The following is a 26,696-nucleotide window of genomic DNA, read 5'->3' on the forward strand; positions in this document are numbered from 1 at the left end:
CACACCGGTTCCCGATAGTTCTGAGGCAACAAGCTGGTTAATCTCATCACTTCTGCTGACTCTCATTCCTAAATTCTCTAGGAGGAACTCTCTTGCACCCTGTTGCAGATCTCAGCTGCGTGACTAATCAGAAATAGGTGTGCATAAAAGTCTTTGCTTTAAATTGTCTTTTGTGCAAAATGTCATCAGTTCATTCAAGCAACTTTTTTTTTACCTTTCATGAATCACCCAAAGTGTAGTAAGTTTTGTATCTTTATGTGCCTATTATACAGATCCAATAAAAAAATCATTGTCTGCATTAAAATCACACGTAACCCATAATTCCTGCACAGTGAAGTATAAACTATGCTTTTTTCCTGTGTTCATAGTACTTTTAACTTCACTTTTATCAGATTGTATGAAGATGTTTTTATAGGTTACTCTTTCCTATATTACTCAATTTTATCTATCACTTTTCTAGTTTGAAACCCATTTCTGTCTCTTTCAGGGTTTGTGGGACTCTAGAGATCCCTGGAAATCACTTCAAGTCATCAAAACTCTTGCCTAAGTTTTCCAAAGACTAGGTATGAATCAACACTACATAGACATACATTATAGAAGATTAAAATTGAGGAAAAGTGTTTAGTTTAAAAATAAATAATACATTATCTGCACTGGTGGCTTAGTTGAGTGGTAAGCACAGCTACTTTCTAAAATAAATATATTGTAATATATAATGATTTATGCTACTGCAAATAAAATATGAATATGTAAGAAAGGGCAAGGTCATACTCAAAGATCAGATGTCAACAGCTCATTACCAAACTGAGAAAAAACAGTAAATGGTGCTTTGCAAGGGTTGATCTGAGATTAATTAAAAGTGTTCTTTACTATCTTCTATTCATCAACTAGATCAAGGGTTGTTTAAACTTTAGGTAAAACAGCATGTGTGTGTATGTGTGTGTGTGTGTGTGTGTGTGTGTGTACATGTGTGGGCCTTTGTGGCCAGAGGTTGACATCATCAGGTGTCTACCTCAATAGTTTTCCACTCTATTATTGAGAATGAGCTTCTACGGATTGTGGCATTCAATGCTCTGTCTTGCGGGCTGGCAGCCAGCATCCAGGATGCTTCTGTATCTACCTTGTGCTGTAGTTTCAAGCACATGCCATAAACCTGGTTTTTCATGTAGATTTCAGGACATGAAATCAGGTCTTCTCACTTGCACAGCAAATACTTCCTAACTGAGCCATATCTCCAATCCTGAAAAAGGCACTTTCTTCTATTTCCATGAGAGAATTAAAATTCCCTTTGATTTCAATAGAGAAATAAGTAACATAGAGTGTTTTGTGCTACAAGCATTCAAACTGATATGGAACATTGTATTTGTATTTTTTAAAAACAAGATTAACAGGTTTATATCCTTTAGATAAAATTTTAAATTTTGCTTTAATTTCAATAGGAAGTTGTTTTTTGTTTGTTTTGTTTTTTGTTTGTTTTTCCTCTTCATCTTTTTAAAATTCACTCTGGTAGTTGAGATACCTGTTTTTTTGTTTTTTTGTTCCTTCTAGGTCTAGTACTTGTCTCTCTCTTTTTATTTAAAATTTGTTTTTACACAATATATTTTGATCATGTTCCTTTCCCTCTGAGGTCGTTCGAATGACACTGATCCTCCCACCCCTCCCCATTCCCCACATCCCTCCCCACCCTCCCCCTTCCCTGCTCTCCCTCTTGAGCTCATATATTAGAATGTTTGGTTCCAAATTGGTGGAACAACTTGGAGAAAGATTAATGGAGATGCAGCATAGTGGGGGAGGTGTGTTACTGGGGACTTTGAGGTTTCAAAAGCCAACACCAGATCAGTATTTGTTTTTCTGTGTCTGTTAGCTCATTCATATTTTCTCTGTGTGTCTGTCTCTGCCTCTCTGTTTCTGGCTCTCTCTCCTTCCCCCTCCCTCCCTCCCACTTAGGGACCAAGATGTTGACTCAAGCCTACCTACTCAGGCTCTGCTTCTCATCTTGATGATAATCAACTGACTCTTTGAAACTCTAAGCCAGTTCCTAATTAAATGCTTTCTCTTAAATTGTCTTGGTCATGGTGTCTCTTTACAACAATAGAAAAGTAACTAAAGACATTCTTCTCAACTCCTCCCAGTACCTTCCCCAACCCTCCTACCCACTCACCTCTACCTTTTTTCTCTCTTTTTGCCAACACAAAACAAACTCCATGGTTTTTCTGTGGAGTTTTTGTTATGGCTTTTTTTTTTTCTTTTTGTCTTATTGGTCTTTGTTTTGATTTTTCATTTTTGTGTTTGTGTGAGTTTTATTTTTATTTATTTTTGTTTTGAAAGAGGAAATTGTCATTTCAGGACCATTTCTTCCCATCAAAAAGTCTGTGGTGGCAATTGGTATAGGGTCCTTCCAGCAATGTTGTTCAGGAATTAGACAAGCATGTTTCTAACATTAGAAAGTAAGAGTAAAATTAAGGAAATGAGGACTGAAAACATTTCCTTTCTTGTTAAATACTTGCCAGCCCCTAAGAGATATGTGGGTGTTTAAAACATATAGGTGGTTTAAAAAAGTCATCAATTTAGTGAAAATATGAGAAAATAACCTCTTAACAAGACATATTATTTAGCCATGAACAGTGCTAATAGGTGTTGGCCAAAGCACTCTGGAATTATGACCAACATTGATTTCTTCAGGAGGAAATGGAACAACAGTACACAGAGACGGATGTGTGTGTGTGTAATATATGTGTGAGTAGTATATATATGTGTATCTGTTTGTGTGTATTCAGTGTATTCATGTGAGTAGTATATATGTATGTATGTATGTGCTTGTGTGTATGTATTGTGTATGTGTCAGTGTCAGTAGCATATATGTGTGTAGTGTATTTGTGTGCAGTATGTGTACAGTAGATGTGTGTGCATGTGTGTAGTGTATGTATAGTGTATGTATGTATAGAGTATGCCTTCAGTGTGTATGTTTGTGTAAGTATGTGTAGTATATGTGTGTGCATGGTATATATGAGTTTGTGAATATGTAGTGTATGTGTGCGTGTGTGTAGTATATGTGAATAGTATATATGTATATATGTGTTTGTGTGTATGTAGTATGTGTGTGTCAGTGTTGGTAGTATATACGTGTATGTAGTGTATCTGTGTGCAGTATGTGTACAATAGATGTGTGTGTATATATAGTGTATACATGCATAGAACGTGTCTGTAGTGTGTGTTTGTGTAGTAAATGTTGTGTATGTGTACATTTTGTGTGTAGGTATGTATATGTGTGGTGTGTGTCTCTGTCTGTGTGTATGTCTCTATGTGTGTGTGTCTATGTGTGTGTGTGCGCGTGTGTGTGTGTCTGTGCAGGCAATGCATGCCCCAGCACAGGTGTAGAGATCAGAGGACAACCTTCAACAGTAGTCCTTATCTTCTACCTTTTTTGAGACAGACTCTCATCACCACTGTATCCAGACCAGCTGGCATGAGAGTGTTCAATGATTCTTGTCTCTGCCTCCCTGTCACCATGGAGATTACAGGGACTGTGCTACTGTTCCCTGCTTTCTGTGGAGTCTGGGGATCTGAACAAAGGTCCTTAAGTATGCCTGGCAGGCACTTTGCCCACTGAGCCAGCTCCCTGACCCCACCCCTTAAGATAAGTGTTATAGTTGTTGACTGAGTATATTTCAGAGGTAAGAGCCACAAGGCAGACAGCTATACACAGATGCTAGAAGACAAGGTTGTAAAAATGAAGGCTCTTCCCATGGTCCTTGCTTCTGCATTAACTTTTAGACTCTAATTTGGCAAACCATTGGCCATTACTCCACTAACTATCAAACCTAATGCACCCCAAACAACTTCCCAGGATTAACTGAAACTTTTGAAAAACAATGAATTTCTTAAAGCCACCCTGACAACAGATACCACTTTCAGAACATAGCAGCACACTTGCCTTCTGAGAAATCAATTTGGCCACCACATCTCTGGCATGGACATCGATGGTGCAGATGGTCATGACCTTCTGCCTGTCTCCGGGTGAAAGTTCTCCCAGAAGAAGTGTGATCAGTGTGTTCAGCTGTGAAATCTAGACAGATTGTTTTTTTTTTTTAAATATAAAAGAAACAATAGGTGTCAATACAAAGACTAACCAGTCAATATTTGTAAAAAAAAAAAAATGCTTTAACTATAAAATGACTCCAAACTTGTTATCTCAGCTGATCTTCAAAACACCTAGGGAGAGATGAACATACTACCCCTCATTTTCAGGAAAGAGCCAGGACACAGTGGAGACAATGTCGCCCATCAGTGACACCAACAGCAAGGGCAGAAGCAGGGCTTTCTGCCTACACTGCATAATGTGCCCTAATGATGACCCAGCCTACAACTTTCATCCAGAATTACAAGATCTAAGAGGTAAAACCAATGCTTTTAAAGGTATAAGAGCTAAGTGGCAAGTTTTATTCTTTAGAAAAGATTGACCAACAATGAGCATATTAATTTTTTATATTTATAGTGATGGTCAATGAGAAAATGTCCATACCTAAGCATCCTACTTTGGCCCATTCTCTTTACTTACATTACTAGTCTTGCTTAGGCTCATTTGTCTCCCAGATAAATATTTTCAAAGTACTTTTCTCCTTGAAAGGCAAGTAAAGAAATAGAATAACAGAAATGCCAACCCACTGAGCCATGTGGGATAGAACAGGCAGCAGTACAGTTGGCAGGATGCTCATTCTGTTGTGAAATGATCTGCACACACACACACACACACACANAGAGAGAGAGAGAGAGAGAGAGAGAGAGAGAGAGAGAGAGAGAGAGAGAGAGAGAGCTGCATCAGAAAGTTTAGAAAGAGTCTCTCAGATGCTGTGAGTTTGTTTGTTTGGTTTCCTTAGTGTGGTTAATCCCACGAAAGGCTTCCTTAATATCTTCTTTACTGAGGGCTTATTTGCAAGAGGAAACATACAAGCCCTGCCTTAATGATACATGCCATGATACATAACAACATTGTCCCCTGTCTTCTTCAGCTCTGCAGAGCCTTGTCCCTTAAAAAATCATCAGAGCATGGCAGTGCGAGCAAGAAGTGAGCGCTAAGTCTGTGGAAGCCCCAGACATGGTGAGCAGTCTGTGGAGAAGCCTATGCAAGGACTAAATCCCAGAGTGGCCCTGAGGTTGCTATGCAGCTGGACTCAGTAGGAAGGTGAAGAAAGGCAGCATGGCGAAGCCATCATACACACAGCAGCATGATGGTGCCGTCATACACACAGCAGCATGATGGTGCCTTCATACACACAACTCACACAAAATTATAAGATAGATTTCTTCAGCACTGACCAAGCACATTGCCCTATTATCAACTCATTGGACTTTATTGTAAACTCCCACTCCCACCCCATTCTCTATCCCATGCTCCAAGGAAAGCAAGTTTTCTGATCACACAAGGGGCAAATAATTTAACAATACAAAGAATATGTCCACTTTAAAACAATCTATTAATACCCTACCTTACTGACCAGGAAATTGTATCACAAATCTGTGAACTGCATTGCCAGTTCTGAGAGCAGGGATTCAAATCTCAGTGTGATCAGAGAGTACCCTCATACTCCCTGACCTGGCCTGGCCACCACTGATAAGTCTGAGGAACTATAGCCTCCAAGGAAGTCTTCCAGAGATAACTATAGTCAAATGAAAAAGTCCTATTTGCTCAGAGTAATAAAAATATGTGCTGGGCCTTGTGGCTCAGGCCCATAAACCCAGTTAATCAGAAGGCTGACAGGAAAAGCATAGTTCAGGGGAAGCTTGGGCTACACAGTCAGTTCAATCTAGCCTGAGCAAGTGCCTCAAATTCAAAAGAAGACTGGGGGATACAGAGCAGTGGCAGAGTACTTTTCTAACATGTATGTGGCCCTGGGTTCATTTCTTAGTATGATAAAATTTTAAAAAATAATATGTAAGTTCGGTACTAGAATGTGTATCTGTTCTGGTGGCAAATATGCTTACCCACTGGGCTGGCACACCAGCCTACACAGCACAGTTTACTGCTTCTCCCCAGACTTAGAGAACATTGACAAATAAGAAATTACTTCTTATGTACCATAGTAGTTTGGCCTGTGTGTATACTGCAGTGTGATTTCCACAGCTGATCAACCATTCTCTTCATGGTGGCTACTTACTGTGGTTTGGTAAGATGACTTGAGATCCACCCTCTCAGCACATCTCAGGGGGACAATCTACTGATACCAACAGTACCAGTTGTAATTGCCTATGGAGTTTATGAGGACTTCAGAATGTATTCATTCATATCAATTATTCTCTCCCCATGAGTTTGGCTTTTTAAGGGTTCTTCATGTCCAATACATACAAATTTCTGTGCCTGGTGCATTTCACTGAACGTGATAGACTTCTGATTCATCCAAGCTATCTTAAGTGGCATGATTTTCTACTTTTTAAGGTTGAATAGTATCCCTTTCTATGTATGTGTATCTATACGTATGATTTTTCATCTATCAACAAAATAAAGTGTTTTATATATGTTGGCTGTTGTGAATAAAGCTGAAATAAAAAGTGGAGTGCAAGTAAGCCATCAAAACAATTTTATTCCCTTTGTAGCAACAGCTAAGGAAATAAAACATTTGATTGCTAAGAGCTACAAAGCATCAGTGAAAGAAACTTTTAAAAGACACAAAGTAAACGTCAATGTATCCCAGACTCATGGGTTGAAATAATTCATATGTCCTAAATATCCAAACTACTCAAAGAAGTTTATAAATTAAATGTGATCTATATCAACACCCCAATAGCACTTTCAGAAACAAAAAGAAAACTTAAAATGCATATGAAATCACAAATGACCTTGAATATCTAAAACAATCTTAAGCAAAAAAGGGAGAGAAGAGGGACCCATATGTCTGACTCAAATTATATTATAACACTGCAGCAATGAACAGAATGGAACTGAAATTTCCAACTAGCTTTCAATACAGACACAAAAATATGCTTGAAGAAAGAAAAGCATCTTCAACAAACGGTGCAGGACCACTGAAGGCAGATGTGAGACCATGCCTGTGATCACAGTACATGAGAGGCCTTGGCAGAAAGAGCAGTTCAAGGTCACCCTCAGGAACCTCGAGTTCAAGGCCAACCTGGGAAATAGAAGACCCATATTCACAACATAACACAGAAATCAAACTGGGCCTTCCCACTTACATTAATTTCAATGCAGTCTGAATTGAAGCTTTCTACATGAACTACTAGAAACAGACATGAGAACAGAACTCTTGACAATGAGTCTTAGGGTTTGAAACCAAAACCACAAGCAACAAAAGGAAAAAAAAGTGGGACTACATCAGAGTGAAATGTTTCTGTACAGCAGGGGAACAATAAAGAAGATAAAAACACAATGTGAGGAATTAGAGAAAATATTTGGAAACTGTGTATCTGTTAAGGAGTTAATGCCCCAATACTGTAATTCCCACACATCAGCAAAGCAGACAATACGAAAAGAGCCCCAAGTGTTCTGACTCCAACACCAGCCAAACACCTGCACAGACACAAATTCACCAACTCATAACATGAAAATATGCGCATCACATTCAGTCATCAGGGATGAAACCCACATGAGACTGTCACCCTGAGGATGTCAGAGAATAAGTACCGGTGACAATACTCACTCACCTACTTATTATCTTACAACAAACCTTCAATTTCACCAAGAGCAGATGTGGCCATTCTTTTGTGTATGATATGCTCAGAATTCATCACTTCCTAGATGTCAAGCTCCAGGAAGTCAAGGACATTGTCTGCTTAGTCAGCACTTTGTCCCCTGAGCCACTGAAGAGCTGTCAAGAGTGTGAGTCAAACTGATACCAGATTGCAGCACAGAAAACAATTATAAGTGTCTGTAGAGATCTTTACTGAAAGCTTATACATACATACATACATACATAATACATATGGTGTGTGTATGTAACCGGTATATATGTGTGTGTGTGTGTATGTGTGTGTGTGTGTGTGTGTGTGTGTGTGTGTGTGCGCGCGTGCACGCGCGTGCATGTGCGTGCATATGCTGTATAGAAAAGAGGTATTTGGTATTGGATATTTCCTTATTTGGGCCAAGATATCCAAACCCCACTGTATCAGATGTTACACCATTAGCAGAATTTGTCTAACCAGCTCCTTATGGCAGTAACAATACCTTATGCCTTTATACCTAAGCACATTTATAATTTCTAGTGTTTCTCATGCACTTAGTTATTTAAGCCTCCAAACGACCTGTGATTTCTACATTACTGATTCATTTCTCACAGAAGTTCAGTCAAAGGCAAGATGATTAAGATGATGCCTTGCCAGTGTTATGTGCACAACATTGTGTGTTGCACTCACAGTCTCTTGAGATTAAGATTTCCCCAATGATATCCTCTCAGAAGTAATGAGATTCTGTAACCATAACAACAGTCATAAAATGTCTAGAATTTGGGAAATGGCTCCAGGTAGCAATTACAGAATGGTCACACTATAATTACACCCATGTTTATGGGTGGATGACATAGAAAATAGCCTATGGAAGATTTTCAAAATAACACACCTTCTCATAAATGCATGCTTAATCTCGCCCCTGACTCAGGAGTGTTGTCTGGCTTTCTACTGGGTCAAGGACAGTTGCACCAAGTGGCTGTCTTCATACTGCATCCTAGCTCTAAGCAGACCATGAGAATGGAGACAATTTGGCAGTAGAAAGTAGCCTAAGTGTAAAAGCCATGTTGTCTGAAGGCAGAGTGCTTGCCCACATCCTTATTCCTCCTGTCATCCTTTGTTCCAGCAATACCGCACTTCTCTGTGGTCCCTGTCATAGCTGCTTCAAGGCCATAGCTGTGGCTCTATATCCCAAGGCTTTTCTTCCCTGAGACTTTTTGTGGATGTTTACTTTCTCAGGTTGGCCAGCTCCTCCATACCGTCTTCTAGGTCTTTCCTGGCATACATTCCATAGAACTCCAATTAATGGAACTTGACAGGATTTTATTGGCTGCTGTTTATCAGATGTTGGTGCTCTCTTTCTCTCCTCTCCTTTAGCCATGAGCTCTAAAGACGCGAGGCCCACATGTCTGTATTTTACTCCACACCTAGCACACTGGCCAGTTCAAAGATGTGCTCAGAAAACAAGCATTCTAGGAAGGAAAGAGGAAAGAGCTGAGAAAATGAGTGACACAATGCACCAGAACTCTCCATTCCACTCACTCATGTAAGACGACACATGGGGTTACTGTTCCCAAGCCCATATGCCAAGGCAGAAAGCAGGTTAATAATTAAGATATGTATACAGTACTCTCACGGCACACAGAAACAGGGCCTTGCCTAATACAGGGGCTGGAAAGGCACTTTGGAGGAAAGAACATTTGTGCTAATACCTAAAGAATGAGAATTTATGTTGTAGTGAAGTTAGAGGCTGGCCACCTAGAAAGGCTATATTCACGACACAGGAAGCAATAATAAACTAATGGCTGCTATAGTTACCTACACAAGACATGATGTCACTATTACAATAATGAACTCATAATTGCTATAGTTACCTACACAAGACATGATGTCACTATTATAATAATGAACTCATAGGTGTTATAGTTACCTATACAAGACATGATTTCACTATTATAATAATGAACTCATGGCTGCTACAGTTACCTAAACAAGACATGATGCATTACAATAATGAAATCATGGCTGCTATAGTTACCTACACAAGATACGATGTCACTATTACAATAATGAACTCATGACTGCTACAGTCACCTACACAAGACATGATGTCACTATTGCAATAATGAACTCATAGCAATTACCTACACAGGATTAAGTCTGTCAACATCTGGCATGGATGGGTAGTTGATCTTCGGTACCCACCCCTTTCTAAGGAACTATTGGCAGTGGTTATATGATGGAGGTAGGAGGAGAGTATCATTTTGTATTGAGGGTGTGGCCTCATGTCCATGCTACAGTGGATGGCTCTGTCTTCATGAATATTTGGAAAGTTTGCGCATGAAGTTCGGGAGGAGACATGTTGAGAAAATTAGGAGAAGTTGGGGGCAATGGGGGACAGATATCGTATCTCATTGTATACATAGATAAAAATTCTCAAAAACAAAACATTTAAATAAAAATCATTGGCAAATAATGGTGAAAAACAAAGGCAAAATTCATTAATAAAATATTAACAGAGACACTTTTATAAGGATAGAACAGTACAAACAATTAAAGTTGATAATACAAGAATGCAAAATTGAACTAACATTCAAAAATTTCCACAGAATTGGGGGGTTGCTCACTGTAGAGGGTATGCTTAGCACATTATAAGGACCCAAGCTGAATCTTTAACACAAAATAAAATTTACAGCAACAGATAAGAAGATAAAGCAAAAGGTCATCTCAGAGGATCAGAAAAGGTTCAATGCCCTTTCAAAATAAGAAATTCTCTACCTGTAGTCATAGAAAAAACTTTCTCTACTTGGTGAAAGGATTTCTCTTCTGTGGGTCTGTTGCTGCTCCTCTGAATTGAAACATTGAACAGACACTCCAAAGGCTCAATAAGAAGCTAACAAAATACGAGATTAATCAAGCTCAGGAGGTTAGAAGATCCACAGCCTCCCTCTAAGTTACACTAGAAGCTAATAATGGCAAGAAAGAAGAGACGCTTTTGTGGAGGTGCCTACAAGATGGATAGGAACTCCAGGAATTCAGAGTTTGAGAGTTGTCACCCACCCTGAGGTGGGGCAAATGCTTAAGAGTCACTCATGCTCTTAAAAGTACCCCCCGTGTACCTGGTAACCCCAACAAACATTGGCTCACCAAACTAGACTTAGCTGAAATTGTTCCTATCTGGGGTGACTGAGTATTTGTTTCCATTTACTCAGAAAAAGCTACATAACAAAGGATATCTTCAAAAACATATTAATGCAGACTTAATAGAGACACATTAAAGTGTTCTTCCCTGAATTGTTCATAAATCAAGGAAGTCTAAGTACTTCAACAATGTACAAGTGGTCCTAGCCAATGCAACAAGCTTAAGGAAAGGAAATAAAGAGCAAGTCAAAGAATAGAAGATGAGATATAAAACTGTCATTGCTTAAGTTAGACATGTTCATATTCACAGCAAACTCTACAAAGTCCGTACTTCACAAACTATAAAGTACTAAACATAGAAAGCAAATTTTGCAAACTCCTAAGATGCAAAGTAAATATTTTTTCATCCAATATATTTCTATGATTAGTCATAAATACTGAAGTTAAAGTTCTAAAATTTATTAGTATATAAGATAAAATTGAAATACCACAAACAAAATAAATCTAGTGAGAAATGCATATGACTACTATGTGATAAGCTTCAAAGACATTGCAGAGAGGAAATAGACTCATTTGACTGAGTGGGGAGGTGGCGTGTTCTTACATTGTAAGAATCACTATCTTTGGGCAGTGGTGGTGCACACCTTTAATTCCAGCACTTGGGAGGCAGAGGCAGGCAAATTTCTGAGTTCGAGGCCAGCCTGGTCTACAGCGTGAGCTTCAGGACAGCCAGGGCTACACAGAGAAAGCCTGTCTACATAAAAAAAAAAAAAAAAAAAAAAAAAAAAAAAAAAAAATCATTATCTTAAACTTTCCACTTACTATGGTTAGTTTAATAAAAATTTAATTAGGCTAAAAGCATTCCCCTAAAAATACAGAGGTAATAACAATTTATATTTTAAAATTTTAGAATAGTGTAAACAATTTTGAAGGGTAAACAAAAGAGATGTGAAATTTGACTTCAGTGCTTATTATAATGTTACAGTAATTAAGACTGTGGTTTTGTGATAGAGACAGAAAAAGAAAATAGAGAAAAAACTCTCTCTTTCCCCTCTCTCTCTCACAGAGAGAGACAGAGAGACACAGGAGAAACAGAGAGAACAAAATGACTTTTTCTTTAGATCAAGGTGGGAAGTTAATTCAATGGAAGCAAGAAAAGATAAATGGGTCATAGTTCTAAACAAGACCCCAAGAACCATTGCACATCTTGGGGGAAGTAGATACTTTGATGACTTTTAGGTAGACAAGAATTTATCTATGACACAGAAGGCACTATCCACGAGAGGAAGATGTGGTATATTATATCAAAAAGCCATAAGGTTCTACTCATAACAGCGCCCATTAAAACATGCGATTTATGGGGTAGCTGAGTGTCAAAGAAAATGTGTAATTCGTTCATTTTCCGACAAAGGATTTATATCTCCAATAAATAAGAGCTCTTGGAGTTAACAAGAAAAGGGCAAGCCATCCAAATGTTTAAAATATTGAGTGACAACATAACCTAAGACAGAATACTAATGAATAAGGGACCATTGTTCAACGTCTTCAGACATTAGAGAAATTCAAGTTCAAGGTGCACTGAGATATTTATTGATAGCCCTGAACAGCCGTAGCTGTGGAAATGACAAGATGAAAACATGGAAGTAGAGGAAACATCTAAAATCCCTGTGCATCACTGATCATTGCGAAACAATGAGGAACTCCGCTGGCATCTTCGATATTTAAATATATACCCCGATTACCAAGAAATTTTGCTTCTGTGTATTTACCCAGAAGAGAGGAAAAGACATGTCCAGGAAAAGACTTTTATCAAGAACGCAAAGGCAGTGTCAAGCTCCAAGCTAGAAATGCAAACACCCGTTGACAGACTGGATAAAGAACTTACAGAATATAGAGATGATGGAATACTACTAAGGACTAAAAACAAAGTTTCTGTCATGATTTTATCCACACTTCTCTGGGTGAAGTCTAAGCACAGCACAGTAACTTTTTTCAGGTGTAAAATGCTACTGTCCCTTTTTTGGTGCTGACCCACACAGCTCAGCAATAAGAGCAGAAGGTTCCTCCCCGGGTCTCAATCCTGTAAACACCAAGAGCAGCAAAACAAACAGCAACAAACAAAAATACAAACAACCACTGTTGCCAAGGAACTTTCAAATCTAAGGGCTCAAATCTATCTCATCTGTCTTGTTCCAAAGATTCTGACAGGGCAAGGCAGAGGGCTGTGTGCGTTTGTGCTCGCGTGCGTATGTATATGTCGCTGTGTGTCGTCTGTGGACTTTCATGTGTGCATTCTGATCTAATGTCATAGTACATGCAATAATGATAGGTGTTGCGCTTGGAATAGGTTCAGCCCCATAGATTTCTGTATTTGAAAGCTTGGCCCATGGAGAGTGGCACTATTAGGAGGAATATGGCACTATTGTTGGAATAGGTGTGGCTTTGTTAGAAGAAGTGTTACTGTGGGGGATAGGCTCCGAGGTCTCTTAGTAATCAAGCTCTGCCCAACGTGGAGGAGACCCTCCTCCTGGCTGCCTTAGGATCAAGATGTAGAACCCTCTGCTCCTCCAGCACCAAGTCTACCTGCATGCTGGCATGCTTTCCACTGTGATGACAACAGACTAAACTGAAATTGTGAATTAAACCTCCGAGACTGTAAGCCAGCCCTAGTTAAGTGTTTTATGTGTAAGACACAAAGACTTGGTCATGTGTCTCTTCCCAGCAATAAAACTCTAAGACAATATTGTCTCCAGGAAAGAATCAGAACTTAAAACAATTACCTACACTTCTTTATCTCATTGATTTTATAAGCAGAAACAAGAAAAATAAGGATTTGTAGGCAGACCATCTGCTAACGCCGACTCTGACCTCCAGCTATTTTAAAGTGCCGAAACTCATTTTAAAAGCATCTCCCATTATTATAAGAGCAATTCTAATTAAAAATTTACTGCAGCAGGTGGTTACATCCACAGTGTGTGTGAGAGATGCAGTGTGTGATGTGTATGTGATATGCATGTGTGCCAAGCACAGACACATAGACAGCAGGGGAAGGCATCAAGTATATTCTCTGCTCTATATTCTCCACCTTATTCTCTTGAAACAGGGTCTCTCACTGAACTTGGAGATAGGCTGGCAGCCAGTGAGCCCCAGTGACTCTCTGGTCTCTGCCCTACAACTCTGCGGCTTGAGGCAGGTGTCACCATGAGCAGCTTCTATGTGCTATGGACCTCGGGCCCTGATGCTTGTGCAGCAGCATTCTTTCCCACTGAGTGAGCCATCTCTGCAGTCTTGGTTACACCCACTTTTAAAAGATCACCAAATGGGCTTTGGCAGAGATGTATACACTTCCCATGACCCTAACCACAGCGTTAGCATTAGCTTCTCCAATACTCGTCAGTACCAGTTGCAGAACTGAACACTGTTGAAGGCATCCATGTGACTAGTCTGTCAAACACTCAAGTGGGTGCTGAAGGATTTCATAAAAGCTTTTATCACAAGCTTGTGAAGTGAACACAGAGCAAGCCTGACAATCCTTGGAACTCATGTAAATGAAGAAAAGCATTTCTCTGGTGAGATGGGAAGTGGAGACAGGAGAATTTCCCAGAGACCTGCAGACCAGAACTGGTCTGTAATAAGAAGTACAGGAAAAACAAGAGAGATTCTGTCCCAACACAGTGAAAGGAAAGAACCAACTCCCCCAAACTGTCCTCTGACTTTTGCATGTGCTCGTTCATGCTCTCTCTCTCCCCTCACACACACTCAGTAATAACAGAAGCTTTTAAATCTTCATAACCCATTCTCTCTGTTCTTATCATGTATACCTCATATAGATAAGTATATCTGTACATGCACCATCTCGTATAGATATGTGTACAGTCCTCATATATTTCATATATACCTCATACAGACCTGTGTATCTGTACATGCAACAAGTCTTGAAAAATGGAAACCCTTACAAAAACAGAAAGAGAGATAAAAACTAATTACATTAGCTGGCTAATCGATGCTGCAGGAATATTCTGAAACTGCCAACCTTACTGCGGGGAGGAAGAAGATACCTCTTGACGTCAGCATCGAGTAGATTTGTACTGACTTCCAGGGGATTTGACCTGAACATTTACTTCCACCAATCTATCCTGAAGAAGCAAAGAAAAACATGTGAAGCGAGAATATACAAGGCTACCTACAGCCTTGTTAATAATGAGCATAAAAGAGAGGAAAAGGATAGAAGAGAGAAGGGAAGCAGAGGGGAGGGGAGGATAGGGGAAGAAAAAAGAGGGGAGAGGAGGGGAGGGGAGAGGAGGGAGGGGTGAGGGTGGGGGGAGATGAATATGACCCTAAAGATACAAAGCTATGCTTCCAGGGAAAAGTGGAAGTGCATATCTTAATGGCTGACAAACATGGCAGCCTCGAGTAGGATCTGATACAGACTTCAACATCTGAAGGCTGGGGTTTCAGTTGCCATATTGGATCAGAAATATCACATTTAGATTATGGATCTTATGTTGACTGGGCAAGACCAGGAGTAGGAACTGAGCAGCCAGGATCTTTAGTGTTTTGCTTTCCAAAGAAGGCTCTAGAAAACCTCTACATTCTAGCTCTAAAGAACTGTGTGAAAGCCTGAGGCACCTGGGGCTTTAGGAAAGAAAAAAGTCCTGTATAACAAACCAAGATCTCAACTCATGTCTTCTAGTGTAACCATGAAACCTATCCTAATTTATTAACCACAGACCCAATCCAAAATCCACAGCTGTTGACAAAAAAAAAAAAAAAAAAAAGAGTAAGAAAACACACAACACATGGGCGGACAGGTGTGCGCATGTTCACACACACACACACACACACACACACACACACGGACATATTGTACTTGCCCATCTCAGGTTAGAGAGATTCTGCAAACAAAACAAGCCCAGACTGCAACTTAAAGAAATGAACCTCACGAACAACCAGCAGCACAGTGGCTCAATGGCTTCAGCTGGCAGTGATCTAAGTAAATCTATTAACTATCTCTGAAATAAGACATGACAGAAAAGCCTGGGAATCACAAGGCCAGACACTGTAAAAGCCACTTTAAAGAACTGTTTCAGGGATCGATAGCTTGGATGGTCAAGTACTTGCTGCCCCTCAGAGTCCACAAGAGAGAGCCAGGCCTGTGGCCCATGGCACATGCTTGCAATGTCAGCACGTAGGAGGGAGAGACAGGTGGAACCCTGCAGTTCACTGGTCAGTCAGTGCTGCAGAATCCATGAGCTGCATGTTGGCAAGAGACACTGTTTTTAAGAAAAACCAAATGATGACATTACACAAGGGGTAAGGTGTCTGAGAAAGGACGCCTGAGGTTTATCACTGCCTCTACGCACATAAGAAAAGACACGCATATGTACCTGCATATGCAAAAATGAAAACATACACACAAGAGAATTTGGGGAAAACAGATAAAAACAATGAAAATAAAATACTAATGTAAGAATATTGAAGGACTGAAAGGGAATCCTTAGACGTTCTTGGTGGTAACATAAATTAGTCCAGCCATTATAAAAGCTAGTATAATGGTTCCTTGAAAAGCTAGAGACAGAGCTCCCATATGATCCAGAAATCCCACTACTGGCTATGTATACAAAAGACTGAAGTCTGTGGGTCAAAAGAAACATCTGCATGCCTATGTTCACTGAAGTGTTACCATAACAACTAAGAGATGCCATAATTTACATGTCCATCAATGAGTGAATGAATAAAGAAATGATGTTATGTATACTGGAGTACTGAAGTAAATTCTGCCATTTGAAATGGGAGTGATGAATCTAGAGATGTTTTGTTAAGTGGAATAAACTAGGTACATCTTACATCATCATCTTATTTACGTGGAGAATTTTTAAAAAATAGAACTCATTGGTGATATGTAATGTAGCAGCTACAAGAAGCAAGGAGAGATACTAACTAAAGGATGCCCAACTTTAAGTAAGAGAACACAGTCAAGAGCCTAGCACATACCACAGTATGTATTCAAAAACTGTTCAGACAGATTCTGAACGTTCTAACCAAAGAAAGTCATTGTCATGACAGATGGCTTGATTTGGCCATTCTATCCATGTACACATGTACCAAACAAGTTGTCAACCATAGGTATATAAATTCTTATCATTTAAAACAGGTAAAAATTTTAAAATAGAAATTGAAGTATTGGGGACCAAAGTAAGATGATAATCACGACAAACTCAACGGAGGGAGGAAAGAAAGTAAATTTGTCCAAAGCTACTTATAAAATATGTGGACAGTGATATGTATATGTACCAATGTAATAGTATGAGTCCAAGTGAATAGCTACACATATCTATTTACACATACACGCACATTCTTACAGAAAGACAGACAGAAGGAAACCTTTGGATGGTTACATGCCAAATGCTATCAATGGTTTTCATGAGAAAATGAGTCTTCTCTATTTTTCTTCCTAGATGTTTCTTCTTCATCTTCAACAATAAGCAAATAAGTCATTAAGTTAAAAATAGTAAAACTGATATAAACACATATACACAGAATGCCATTTACTATTTTAAGAAACGAATACTCAGAGAATGAAGAAATGGCAAGTAGGAAGGAGGGGAATCAAGTGCAAAATCAGAGATGTGCAGAATGACGGCAGCTCCAGCACCAACCTACAGTAGTTGGAAGTTGAGAGAATATTATTCTAATGTTTTTTAAATGTCCTCACTTTATAGATATAATCAAAGCACAGATATCAACAGATCGACCAGTACCCAAGAAGAGATTGGCAATACCTTTAATCTGCATTGTCTAACTTTGAATTTACTAAATTGAAAACAAGCTCTCATTTCCCTCAGATTAGAAAACCAAGCATCTATTTTTCTCCAAAAGCTAATGGAAAATGATGAGTAGTGAAGCTTTCTGTTCAATCCCCTTCAACTGCCAAATCTGAGCTTTCCGAAAATACCTGTTTCTTATGGAAATCCTTTAAGGCTGTTTCATAGCCCTCCTCTAGTCGACTGAAGGCAATTCCTACATCTGTGGTCCACCATATTTGTGATCCAGTTAGAGCCACCTGAGCTGGGAAATCAAAGATCCAGAGCTCCCTAGGTTTCTCCTCATAGGCTGCGATGGCTTCTGTGATTGCCAGGCGCACTGTGTCCTTCATGGTCTGTTCAAGTTGCAGAAGCCAGCTTTCCACCTTGGAAGAAAATTAAAATGTGAGGGTTCAGGCTAAACAGCAGAAGAGCTGCTCCATGCTCTGTCTGGCTTGAAGTCTGTTCAATAGCACCACACTAGACTATCTGTAACCTATCCAGAAAACACACACAAGGAGAACTCACAGGGGAGCCTCAACTATTAACTGATGAAGCTTTTCTCTACTCAAACCTTTTTCCTCCCCAAATTACAGCTAACTTCTTAACCTCTATGTGACAGACAGTGTCCTAAACAGGGGACATTGTCATTCATTCTTCAGCTTTGAAGATAAGGGGTTCTAGGCAAGAACCCCTCTACTGAGTGTTTGAGAAGTCAGACCCACAGCCTTCTTTTGGAGCATGAGTTGGGGCCCAAAGCCCTGGGGATCACAATTTTAAGAATTGTGTCTTCTGCACCAGCAAGATTTTGCTGAAGGGACCCCGATATAGCTGTCTCTTGTGCGGCTATGCCAATGCCTGGCAAACACAGAAGTGGATGCTCAGAGTCAGCTATTGGATGGAACACAGGGCCCCCCAATGGAGGAGCTAGAGAAAGTACCCAAGGAGCTGAAGGGGCCTGCAACCCTATAGGTGGAACAACAAGATGAACTAACCAGTACCCCCAGAGCTCGTGTCTTTAGCTGCATATGTAGCAGAAGATGGCCTAGTCAACCATCATTGGGAAGAGAGGCCCCTTGGTCTTGCAAACTTTATATGCCCCAGTACAGGGGAAGGTCAGGGCCAAGAAGGGGGAGTGAGTGGGTAGGGGAGTGGGGGGAGGAGGGTATAGGGGACTTTGGGTATAGCATTTGAAATGTAAATGAAGTAAATACCTAATAAAAATTGGGAAAAAAAGAATGGTGTCTTCTGACCATGTTTTATTTTCCTGGAAGTTCCCCTCTAAAAATCTGCACAGTACTTAGTCTGAAGTCAAAGTGTTTTCAGTAAATATCTTAATTATATTCCTACTGGTTCCAATCTTCACACTTGTCAGAAATTGGGCAGCATGGTGGTTTTAGAGATAGGACAACTGGTGCCTGGTGACAATTAATCTTTTTAAAAACTTGACGTCCAGCTCATTTTGTTCCCATAAATATATTCTAGCCAGTTTTCCATGTTGCTCACATTTGCTTTGTTAGATTGGTTCACATGTCTGTTTCTAGTTGGGCATTAACTACGAGGCTATACTGACTATTCATATAGAATAGAGCCTAGCAGGAAAATGGCTATAATGAATAGATTCCAAGGGTCACTGGAGATTAAGTTATCCCGACTGATTTCTTTCCCTGGCTCTCAGAGGATGGCAGCAACATTCTAACCTTTATGGGAACTGGAAAGAAATGGTGCACAGATGAGCTGAACTCCTTCTTCTTGAGAGGGGACACTGCCCTGGCCATAGCTGGGCCTTATGAACATGAACAGGTTCATGGTCCTATGGACCCCTAGCCAATGAGGTCCAGTATTCTGCCTTTAAAATGGAGTGCAGAGTCAGAGTCAGGCAGTAAGCACCCTCACAGGACAGTCATTGTTTGAGCATTTCCTTTGAACTCTGGAATGTGTGTCCTCAGCAGATCTGTCTGTCCTGAGGTGCTCTGTTAGAGAGGACTACAGGGAGCTGGATACACTAGTCCATATTCAGACGACTATGCCAACAACATCAACTTAATGGTATGATTTCATAACTGAGTTCAGGCTGTTTGCCAGGTCCTACCCTTTTGAAACCTCTTGACTTTCTGCCCAACCTACAGTGAAAATGACCACATCTGGTTAGTACTAATCAGATGTAACACACACACACACACACACACACACATCTCTTTGGCCGTGGATTCTTCATTTTTGACCCCTAAAAACCCAATCTGATAAGTAACTGAATAAATAAATAAATTGAAACAGACTAAATTTGGAAGAAGCAATCATAAAAATATGGAGAAAGCATAAAAATACAAAGCAAAAAAAAACATTTTTAAAATATATAAAATGAAGGTATTCAGAGAATGAACGCTATCTATGCTCAAAAGTTTCCAGCATAAGATGCTTATATAGAGTAAATGAGAGCCCTAGGAAATCTTCCAATATCAAGAGTTCCTGCTAGTGACAAGCACATCCGTCAGTCGGATGATCCCCCTCTGGGCACCATGCCAGTTGATGAACAGTCTGCCGGGAGGCAGCAGACAGCAACATACTTTTGTCAAGATAGTTTATGGTGACTTGTTCTAATCACTATAATAATATCCTAAAAAGCCCAAGAGATCAAAAATATTTTTTAATCACAGTGTCCTACCATCTGCCTCCCCTTCATTTGGCAGTGTTTTCTGGTACAATATTAAAAAGTAACAGAGAGGAGCAAAGAGAATCCTGGTAATCAATGGCACTTCTGCAAAGAACACTTCAAGAAAGCCATCACCCAGGTCCGAGAGGGTCTCTCATAGAGACCACTCTAATTACTCTGTGAATTAGACCAAGCTAACCATGCTTCTTCAGAAAGAGTGCATGTTTTACCTGGTTAGCTTTTATCAACTTTATACAGGATAGAGACATTTGAGAAAAAAGAACCTCAATTGAGAAAATTCTTTCACCAGATTAGCCTGTGGGCATGCATGTGGGGGTATTTTCTTGATTAATTATTGATGTGGAAAGGCCCAGTTCACTGCAATTGGTACCAATCCTGGGCAAGTGGTCCTGAGTTACATATGAAAGTATTGGGAGCAAGCCAGTGAACAGTGCTCCTCCATGGCTTCTGCTTCAGTTCCTGCCTCCAAGCTCCTAACCTGACTTCCTCAGTGCTGGAGTATGACCTGAGAGTTGTATGATGAAATAATCCATTTCCTCCCCAAGTTGCCTTTGGTCATGGTTTTAATCACAGCAACAGAAGCCTTAACTAAGACAGCTTCTAACTTAACAGACTGTGCTTTAAGCTGTCATACAGCAAACGACTCTTCCTTGTGGGTAACTGGTAAGAATGATTTCAGGGATCTGTCCATGAGAGTAAAGAGCATGCTCAGTTAACCGCACTATAATTGGGTTAAGTGACATCATCTTGGTAGATCTTACCAACACAAGAAGCTGCTCACAGTATTCACACCAGAATGTCTGACCACAGACCCTCTTCCCTTCCTACTCCTTCTGACAGATGGGTAAAGCCAGTTACTGGGCTTCATACACTTATGATCCCGAGTCTTACTCATTCACTCAGTGGCAATCCCTTCTGTCTAGCTGAACTCCAAATATTATTGACCCATGCTGGATGCTAAAGCTAAATGAAAGAAACTGGGCACAGGCCAGGAGCTCCTTGGCATACTGGGATGGCAAGCAGCAATCTCCAGCATAGAACCAACTAAAGCCTGGTTTTAAACATTAACTAAACAGTTTTGCTATTCCGATTCAACCTTGCCCTAAAGTTATCCCCTTTGCATAGAAAACTTCAAAATCAAATCTTACATGGCCTATGCATTCACATCCAGCCTGGAATGGGACATACTCCTTTTCTTTGCTGAACATCCCAACTGCTTTGTGTGTGGACACTTCCAGATTATCTTCGAACTGCAGATCCGAGATGCTGTCAAAGAGTTTGACAAGGTGGTGTGTTACCTAAGAACAGAATGTTAAAGAAAAGCTGAGTGTTTCTTACTGTACAAAATCCTTGGCAATTGAGAAACAAAACCACACAAAGTTACTAACCTTTATTCATAAATTTCCAGAATTGTCTCAAAATCAAGGTAATAAGATACTAATAAGATACAAATACCTAAAATGAACCTGATGGAGAGGAGGCCAGGATTCTGATCCCACTGTGATATATAGCCTGGTGAGTGCTCGCTATGCCTGGTGAGTGCTCACTATGCCTGGTGAATGCTCGCTATGCCTGGTGAGTGCTTGCTATGCCTGGTGAATGCTCGCTATGCCTGGTGAGTGCTCGCTATGCCTCGTGAGTGCTCACTATGCCTGGTGAGTGCTCACTATGCCTATTGCCTGAAGTTTCACAGACCTGTCTTGATGCACCACAACTAGGGACATGCATTTTAGGAGAACTTCTAAGATCAAAGTTCTAAAATTCAGATTTATATTCTTGGTCTGAAGTACAAGAACATTGGTAAAATATCTAAAATAAACATGAATTCAAGAGACTCTTATGGTTTGGGGGTCTACTGATGTCATTTATTCAGTGGGATATTTTGAGTCTCATGTATAAAGAGGCTGAATGTACATAAAGAGGCTGAATGTTGCTTTGCTATTTTGATTTATTAGGTAAGTTTTCCAAGCCAATGTTGCTGAGACTAAATGGCAGCGAGACTAGATTCACAGGTCCAGGGCTCATTAATTAAGACCACATCCCACGCCCTTGCTTCTCACAGCCTGCATTCTCCAAAGGAAACCGACGCATTGAACGTGATGCATCTTATTGAAATTTGACAAATTGAGGTTAAAATGAAAGATGAATACCAGCAGACCTCTCGTCTGAAGAGGTCAGTCTGAAGAAAAATATGTAATTGGCCTTCAAACACAAGTCCTCAACTACCCATACTCTCCCTTCCACTGACCCTTCTAATAAAAGTCAGGGCAGGCCCCTACCTAGGAACAGTGCCTAGCATTGCCCTGGAGATTAAGGAGGAAGGCAGCTTTTCAGTAGGTGGACTCACACTCAGACATCAGCCAAAACACTCATCTCTTTTGGAGACAACTAACTCATGGCCAGAGATGGGCCCAGAGGAACCACCAATGGTAGGAACCCACACTCCTCTGGCTCGTGGTATCACTGAATGGAAGAGAGTTTCATGGTTTCCCAGCAAATTAAACAGAATTGTCAAGAAACCATCAATATACCCTGCATAGAACCACTTGAACATACAGTTGTATACCAGTGTTTCCTCCATAGTTCACAGTAGCCCAAAAGTAGAAATAGCCATTCAGATAGATGGATAAGCAAATTGTGCAAGGCACATTCTGTGCAATATTGTTTGGCCATGTGAAACAATGAAGTGTGTGTATGTGTATAATAACAAAGACTGCATGCTGGCACATACTCTTGTCCTAGAACTGAGGAAGTGGAAGCCAAAAGACTGACTTCCAGTCCAGCCTGGAATATCTAGCGAGACCCTGTTTTAGAACAACCATGGGATGCAGTTCAGTGGTAGAACATTTGTCTAGTACACACAAAGTCATGGATTCAATATCTAACTCTAGGAGAAAAAAAGACAACGTGAACGAACCTTAAGAACACCAAGTCCAATGGCAACAGCAGCCCGTCATCCAATCCCATCAACTACATAAACATCCACACAAAATACCCAGAATGTGTAAATCCACAGATATAGACTGCAGACCACTGGTTCCTAGTGGTGCTAGGGAGAGAGTCATAGACAAGTAATGTAATGGATACAGAAGTGTATTTGGGGTAACCAAAACATCTTGGAAACAAAAGAAAGGTGGTATGGTAGTTGTACAACACTAGAAATGTGCAAATAACACTAAACGGTACACTTGAAGACAGCTGATTTTCTGTGCTATAAAACTTTTCCTCAGCAGAAGACAATGGCTACTATCAGCAGAAAGTAGTCTGAAGTATTTTCCAGCTCACAGGTCTCGCCTGTCACGAGTGTTGCTTAACCTACACTTTAGCTGGACTTGGTATAACAGCAGCTGCCTGAGTTATCTCATGACAAGCCCAGCAGTATCAATAAGTTTCCTTTGGGGCAACTTAATCTTTTAAAGTCTTCACACAATGCTGCATCCGCAGTTTTAGCATTAAGGTTATGGCATCAGGACATCTTCAAGTTTAAAACAGATGGGTTTCTGAGGGTCCTCCTTACTTTAGATATAGGGAGCGAGGTAGGCGGATCACTACCTGGGCTATCATATTCACCTCTGTCTCTGCATGTTACCCAAAGGGCATTTATACACAGAACATCTCTGCAATAATCTAAACATTCACTCTCCCCACTGAGGTGGCCAGGAAGCGCACAGATGTCAGACAGCTTCTACCGGGTAATGGGCCTAGATAATACTCAATTGAAAATCTGCAGGATAAATGAGACCTCAGCCATCGGGCACCCTCACACATTATTGCTTTGCTCAGAAAATAATTTCACAACAACTTCTGGCCTTATAGCTACCCTGGCAGTTGCCAGAAAATGTAAATCTCTTAACTTCCAATCCTCATGACTTGGATCTGGTGTTGTTGAAATCAGATGTTTCTTTCTCATTGAGATTTTCTAAGAGGACTTTTTAAAACAAGTGTTTTCTGATGAAGTATCTTTGTATTTTAAATGAAATTGGATTTTCTTCTTCCTGGTTAACTGATTGGGAAAAAGGTTTTATTTTACAACTAAAAACATACATTAAAATAACACTTTCAGACTATTATTAAAGGAACTAAATCTTCATCATGCTCTAGGCTTGTTTCTAAAAGATTATCAGTAAAAACTGAAGAATATTCCTCATGTTACTTGGGAGTTGTGCCAACCAATGCATACATACTGTTCCAGCTTGCCACAGTAGTGTGTGTTCATAAAATATTGTCATGTGACCTGAAAGTACATCAACCATCTTAATAAGCAACATGGAAACTTATGACAGTGCAAAGACCTTTAACAAGTTTTGGTAAAGATGGGTCAAGGACACCACAAGAACCTACAGAATCAACTAACCTGGGCCCATAGGAGCTCACAGAGACTAGACCACCAACCAGGGAGCATGCATGGGACTGGCCTAGCCCCTGTGCACATAGGTAACAGCTGCGTAACTTTGTCTTCTTGTGGGACTCCTAACAGTAGGAGCAGGGACTGTCTCTGACTCCGTTGTCTGCCTTTGGCACCCTTTCCTCCTCCTGAGCTGTCTCTCCTAGTCTCAATAGGAGAAGATGCAGCTAGTTTTACTGTAACTTGATATACCAGGATATCCATGGGATATCTGAAGAGAAAAGAAGAAGTGGATGAGGAATTAGGGGGCGGGGTGCTGGGAGTAGAGGAGGGAGGGGAAACTGTAGTCAGGATATAAGGTTAATTAATAGAAAAATGGCAAAACTTTAAAATTTTACCATGGGTTGTAAATGTGTAAGGAACTAGAGAAAGCAGCCAAGTTATTTGGTACAGTGTAGTTCAAAATAGTAAATGTATTGAAGCAAGTGGGATGTAGAAGATTTTAGGGACATTGAACAGTGCTGGTCTCTTCTAGCTTGTACAGTAGAAGTAGCAGCTCCTCTGTGTTCCTTTTGAGTTTGGGTCAAGTACTGACATGTTGTTCTTGGAGCTCTCAGTGGTATCAGTCTTTTTATGCTTCTTAGGTAGGGCATCTGGCTTGTTTTGTGTTGTTTCTTGGTTTCCTTTGTTTTGTTTGGGATTTTATTTTATTGCTTTGCCAGTGTCACTCACTCTGAACTACATCATTTCTTTTGTTCCAACCATGGCTATCGTTCTTATCAGGAAGCTTGTTCTTCATAAGCTGCATGCCTGCCTGAATGTGCAGGCTCTCTAAGGGTAAGGAGCCATCCCCTGGTTGCCTGTCTTTTCCTAACTCCAAGTGTGTTTGACTTGACACCCACTTCTAGCATTATCCCCAGATGGCACACTTTCTACAAGTCTCTATGTATTCACCTTCCCACCAATCCCCTGTCTCCATCAATGATTGCTGTACATTTCATGTGGAACATGCTGAGGTCACACAACAATATCCCAGGGACACTAAGGTCATGCAAAAAATATCTTAATAGCAGATAAACAGTGGCTTATTGCTGACAGCATTTGGAAGATGTGATCTAACTGCTGCTGATTATGTTCTACATCCGTGATTTCTGGGGGCCAATGAGCCAGCAGTTCAGGCCTTACTCTATTGTTCCCCATCAGTACAGTGTAGCATCTCAAACATGAATCATGTTGTCAGGGAACTGGGTTCTGTTATTGAATCTTGGTAACTGAAATCTGTACTGTTGGAACCATAAGCAGATAGAATCTTTATAAAATGTGAGGACTTAATTTATTTTGTAATTTACAATGCAAACTAATAGTATAGCCTATGACTTCCATCTGCTGTTCACCAAGAAAATGAAGGGGAGAAAGATGAAATTGGTCATTTCTAATTCCCTTCTCAAGTTCCACCATTGGTTTTTATTTCTGCCATCTAACTTTACATTTCTTCAGTGTTTGTGAGGATGCCGCTACTCACTAAGACAGAGCACACAGAGCTGCAGCACAGCAGGCTTGGTGAGCACCAGGAGCCCACTGGTGGGTTCATTCTCATTCCCAAGGACAATGCCCACCACCACGTAAGAACTTAAATGCGGACAGTTCTGCCTTTCAAAGCTATTAGTCTCTAAAATAAGACTGGATGTGAGTCCATCCTATTATTATCACATGCATAAATATTTAAGCCAATCTGTCAAAATAGTAGACAATTATTCTTGTTTTACAATAGAATTTATTATTGTGGTGATACATCATCATAGGAAGTCTAAATCTATTTTAGAGGATTTGATCCTAGCACACTCACATAGTAAAACTTTAAATAGCCATCATACACCAGATAGCATAGTAATATGACCATTTTATTAAATGTATAGGACAAATACATAAAGCAGTACATTCACCCAGAAAGAGCACCCAGGAGTAAATTCTAAGAACAGTGCATCTTAGGCTGAATTCTGTCTTTTTTGCTATATATATATATATATATATATATATATATATATATATATATATATAT

At 40.1% G+C, this 26,696-nt stretch overlaps 1 protein-coding gene across 1 annotated transcript in view; it reads right to left on the reverse strand.

Annotated features, from left to right (window-relative positions):
- The window catches only part of Dnah11 (dynein axonemal heavy chain 11), a 302,790-nt gene that overhangs the window by 189,146 nt on the left and 86,948 nt on the right, over positions 1-26,696 (reverse strand). Inside the window, exons 29-31 of the mRNA XM_021201453.2 lie at positions 21,441-21,590; positions 17,771-18,004; positions 3,935-4,066 (exon numbers count right to left, since the gene is read on the reverse strand). Of these exons, the coding sequence (XP_021057112.1) occupies positions 3,935-4,066; positions 17,771-18,004; positions 21,441-21,590 (516 nt within the window). The remainder of the gene's footprint in view (positions 1-3,934; positions 4,067-17,770; positions 18,005-21,440; positions 21,591-26,696) is intronic.

The sequence above is a fragment of the Mus pahari genome, chromosome 7 (assembly GCF_900095145.1).
Source record: "Mus pahari chromosome 7, PAHARI_EIJ_v1.1, whole genome shotgun sequence".
Taxonomy (NCBI): Eukaryota; Metazoa; Chordata; class Mammalia; order Rodentia; family Muridae; genus Mus; species Mus pahari.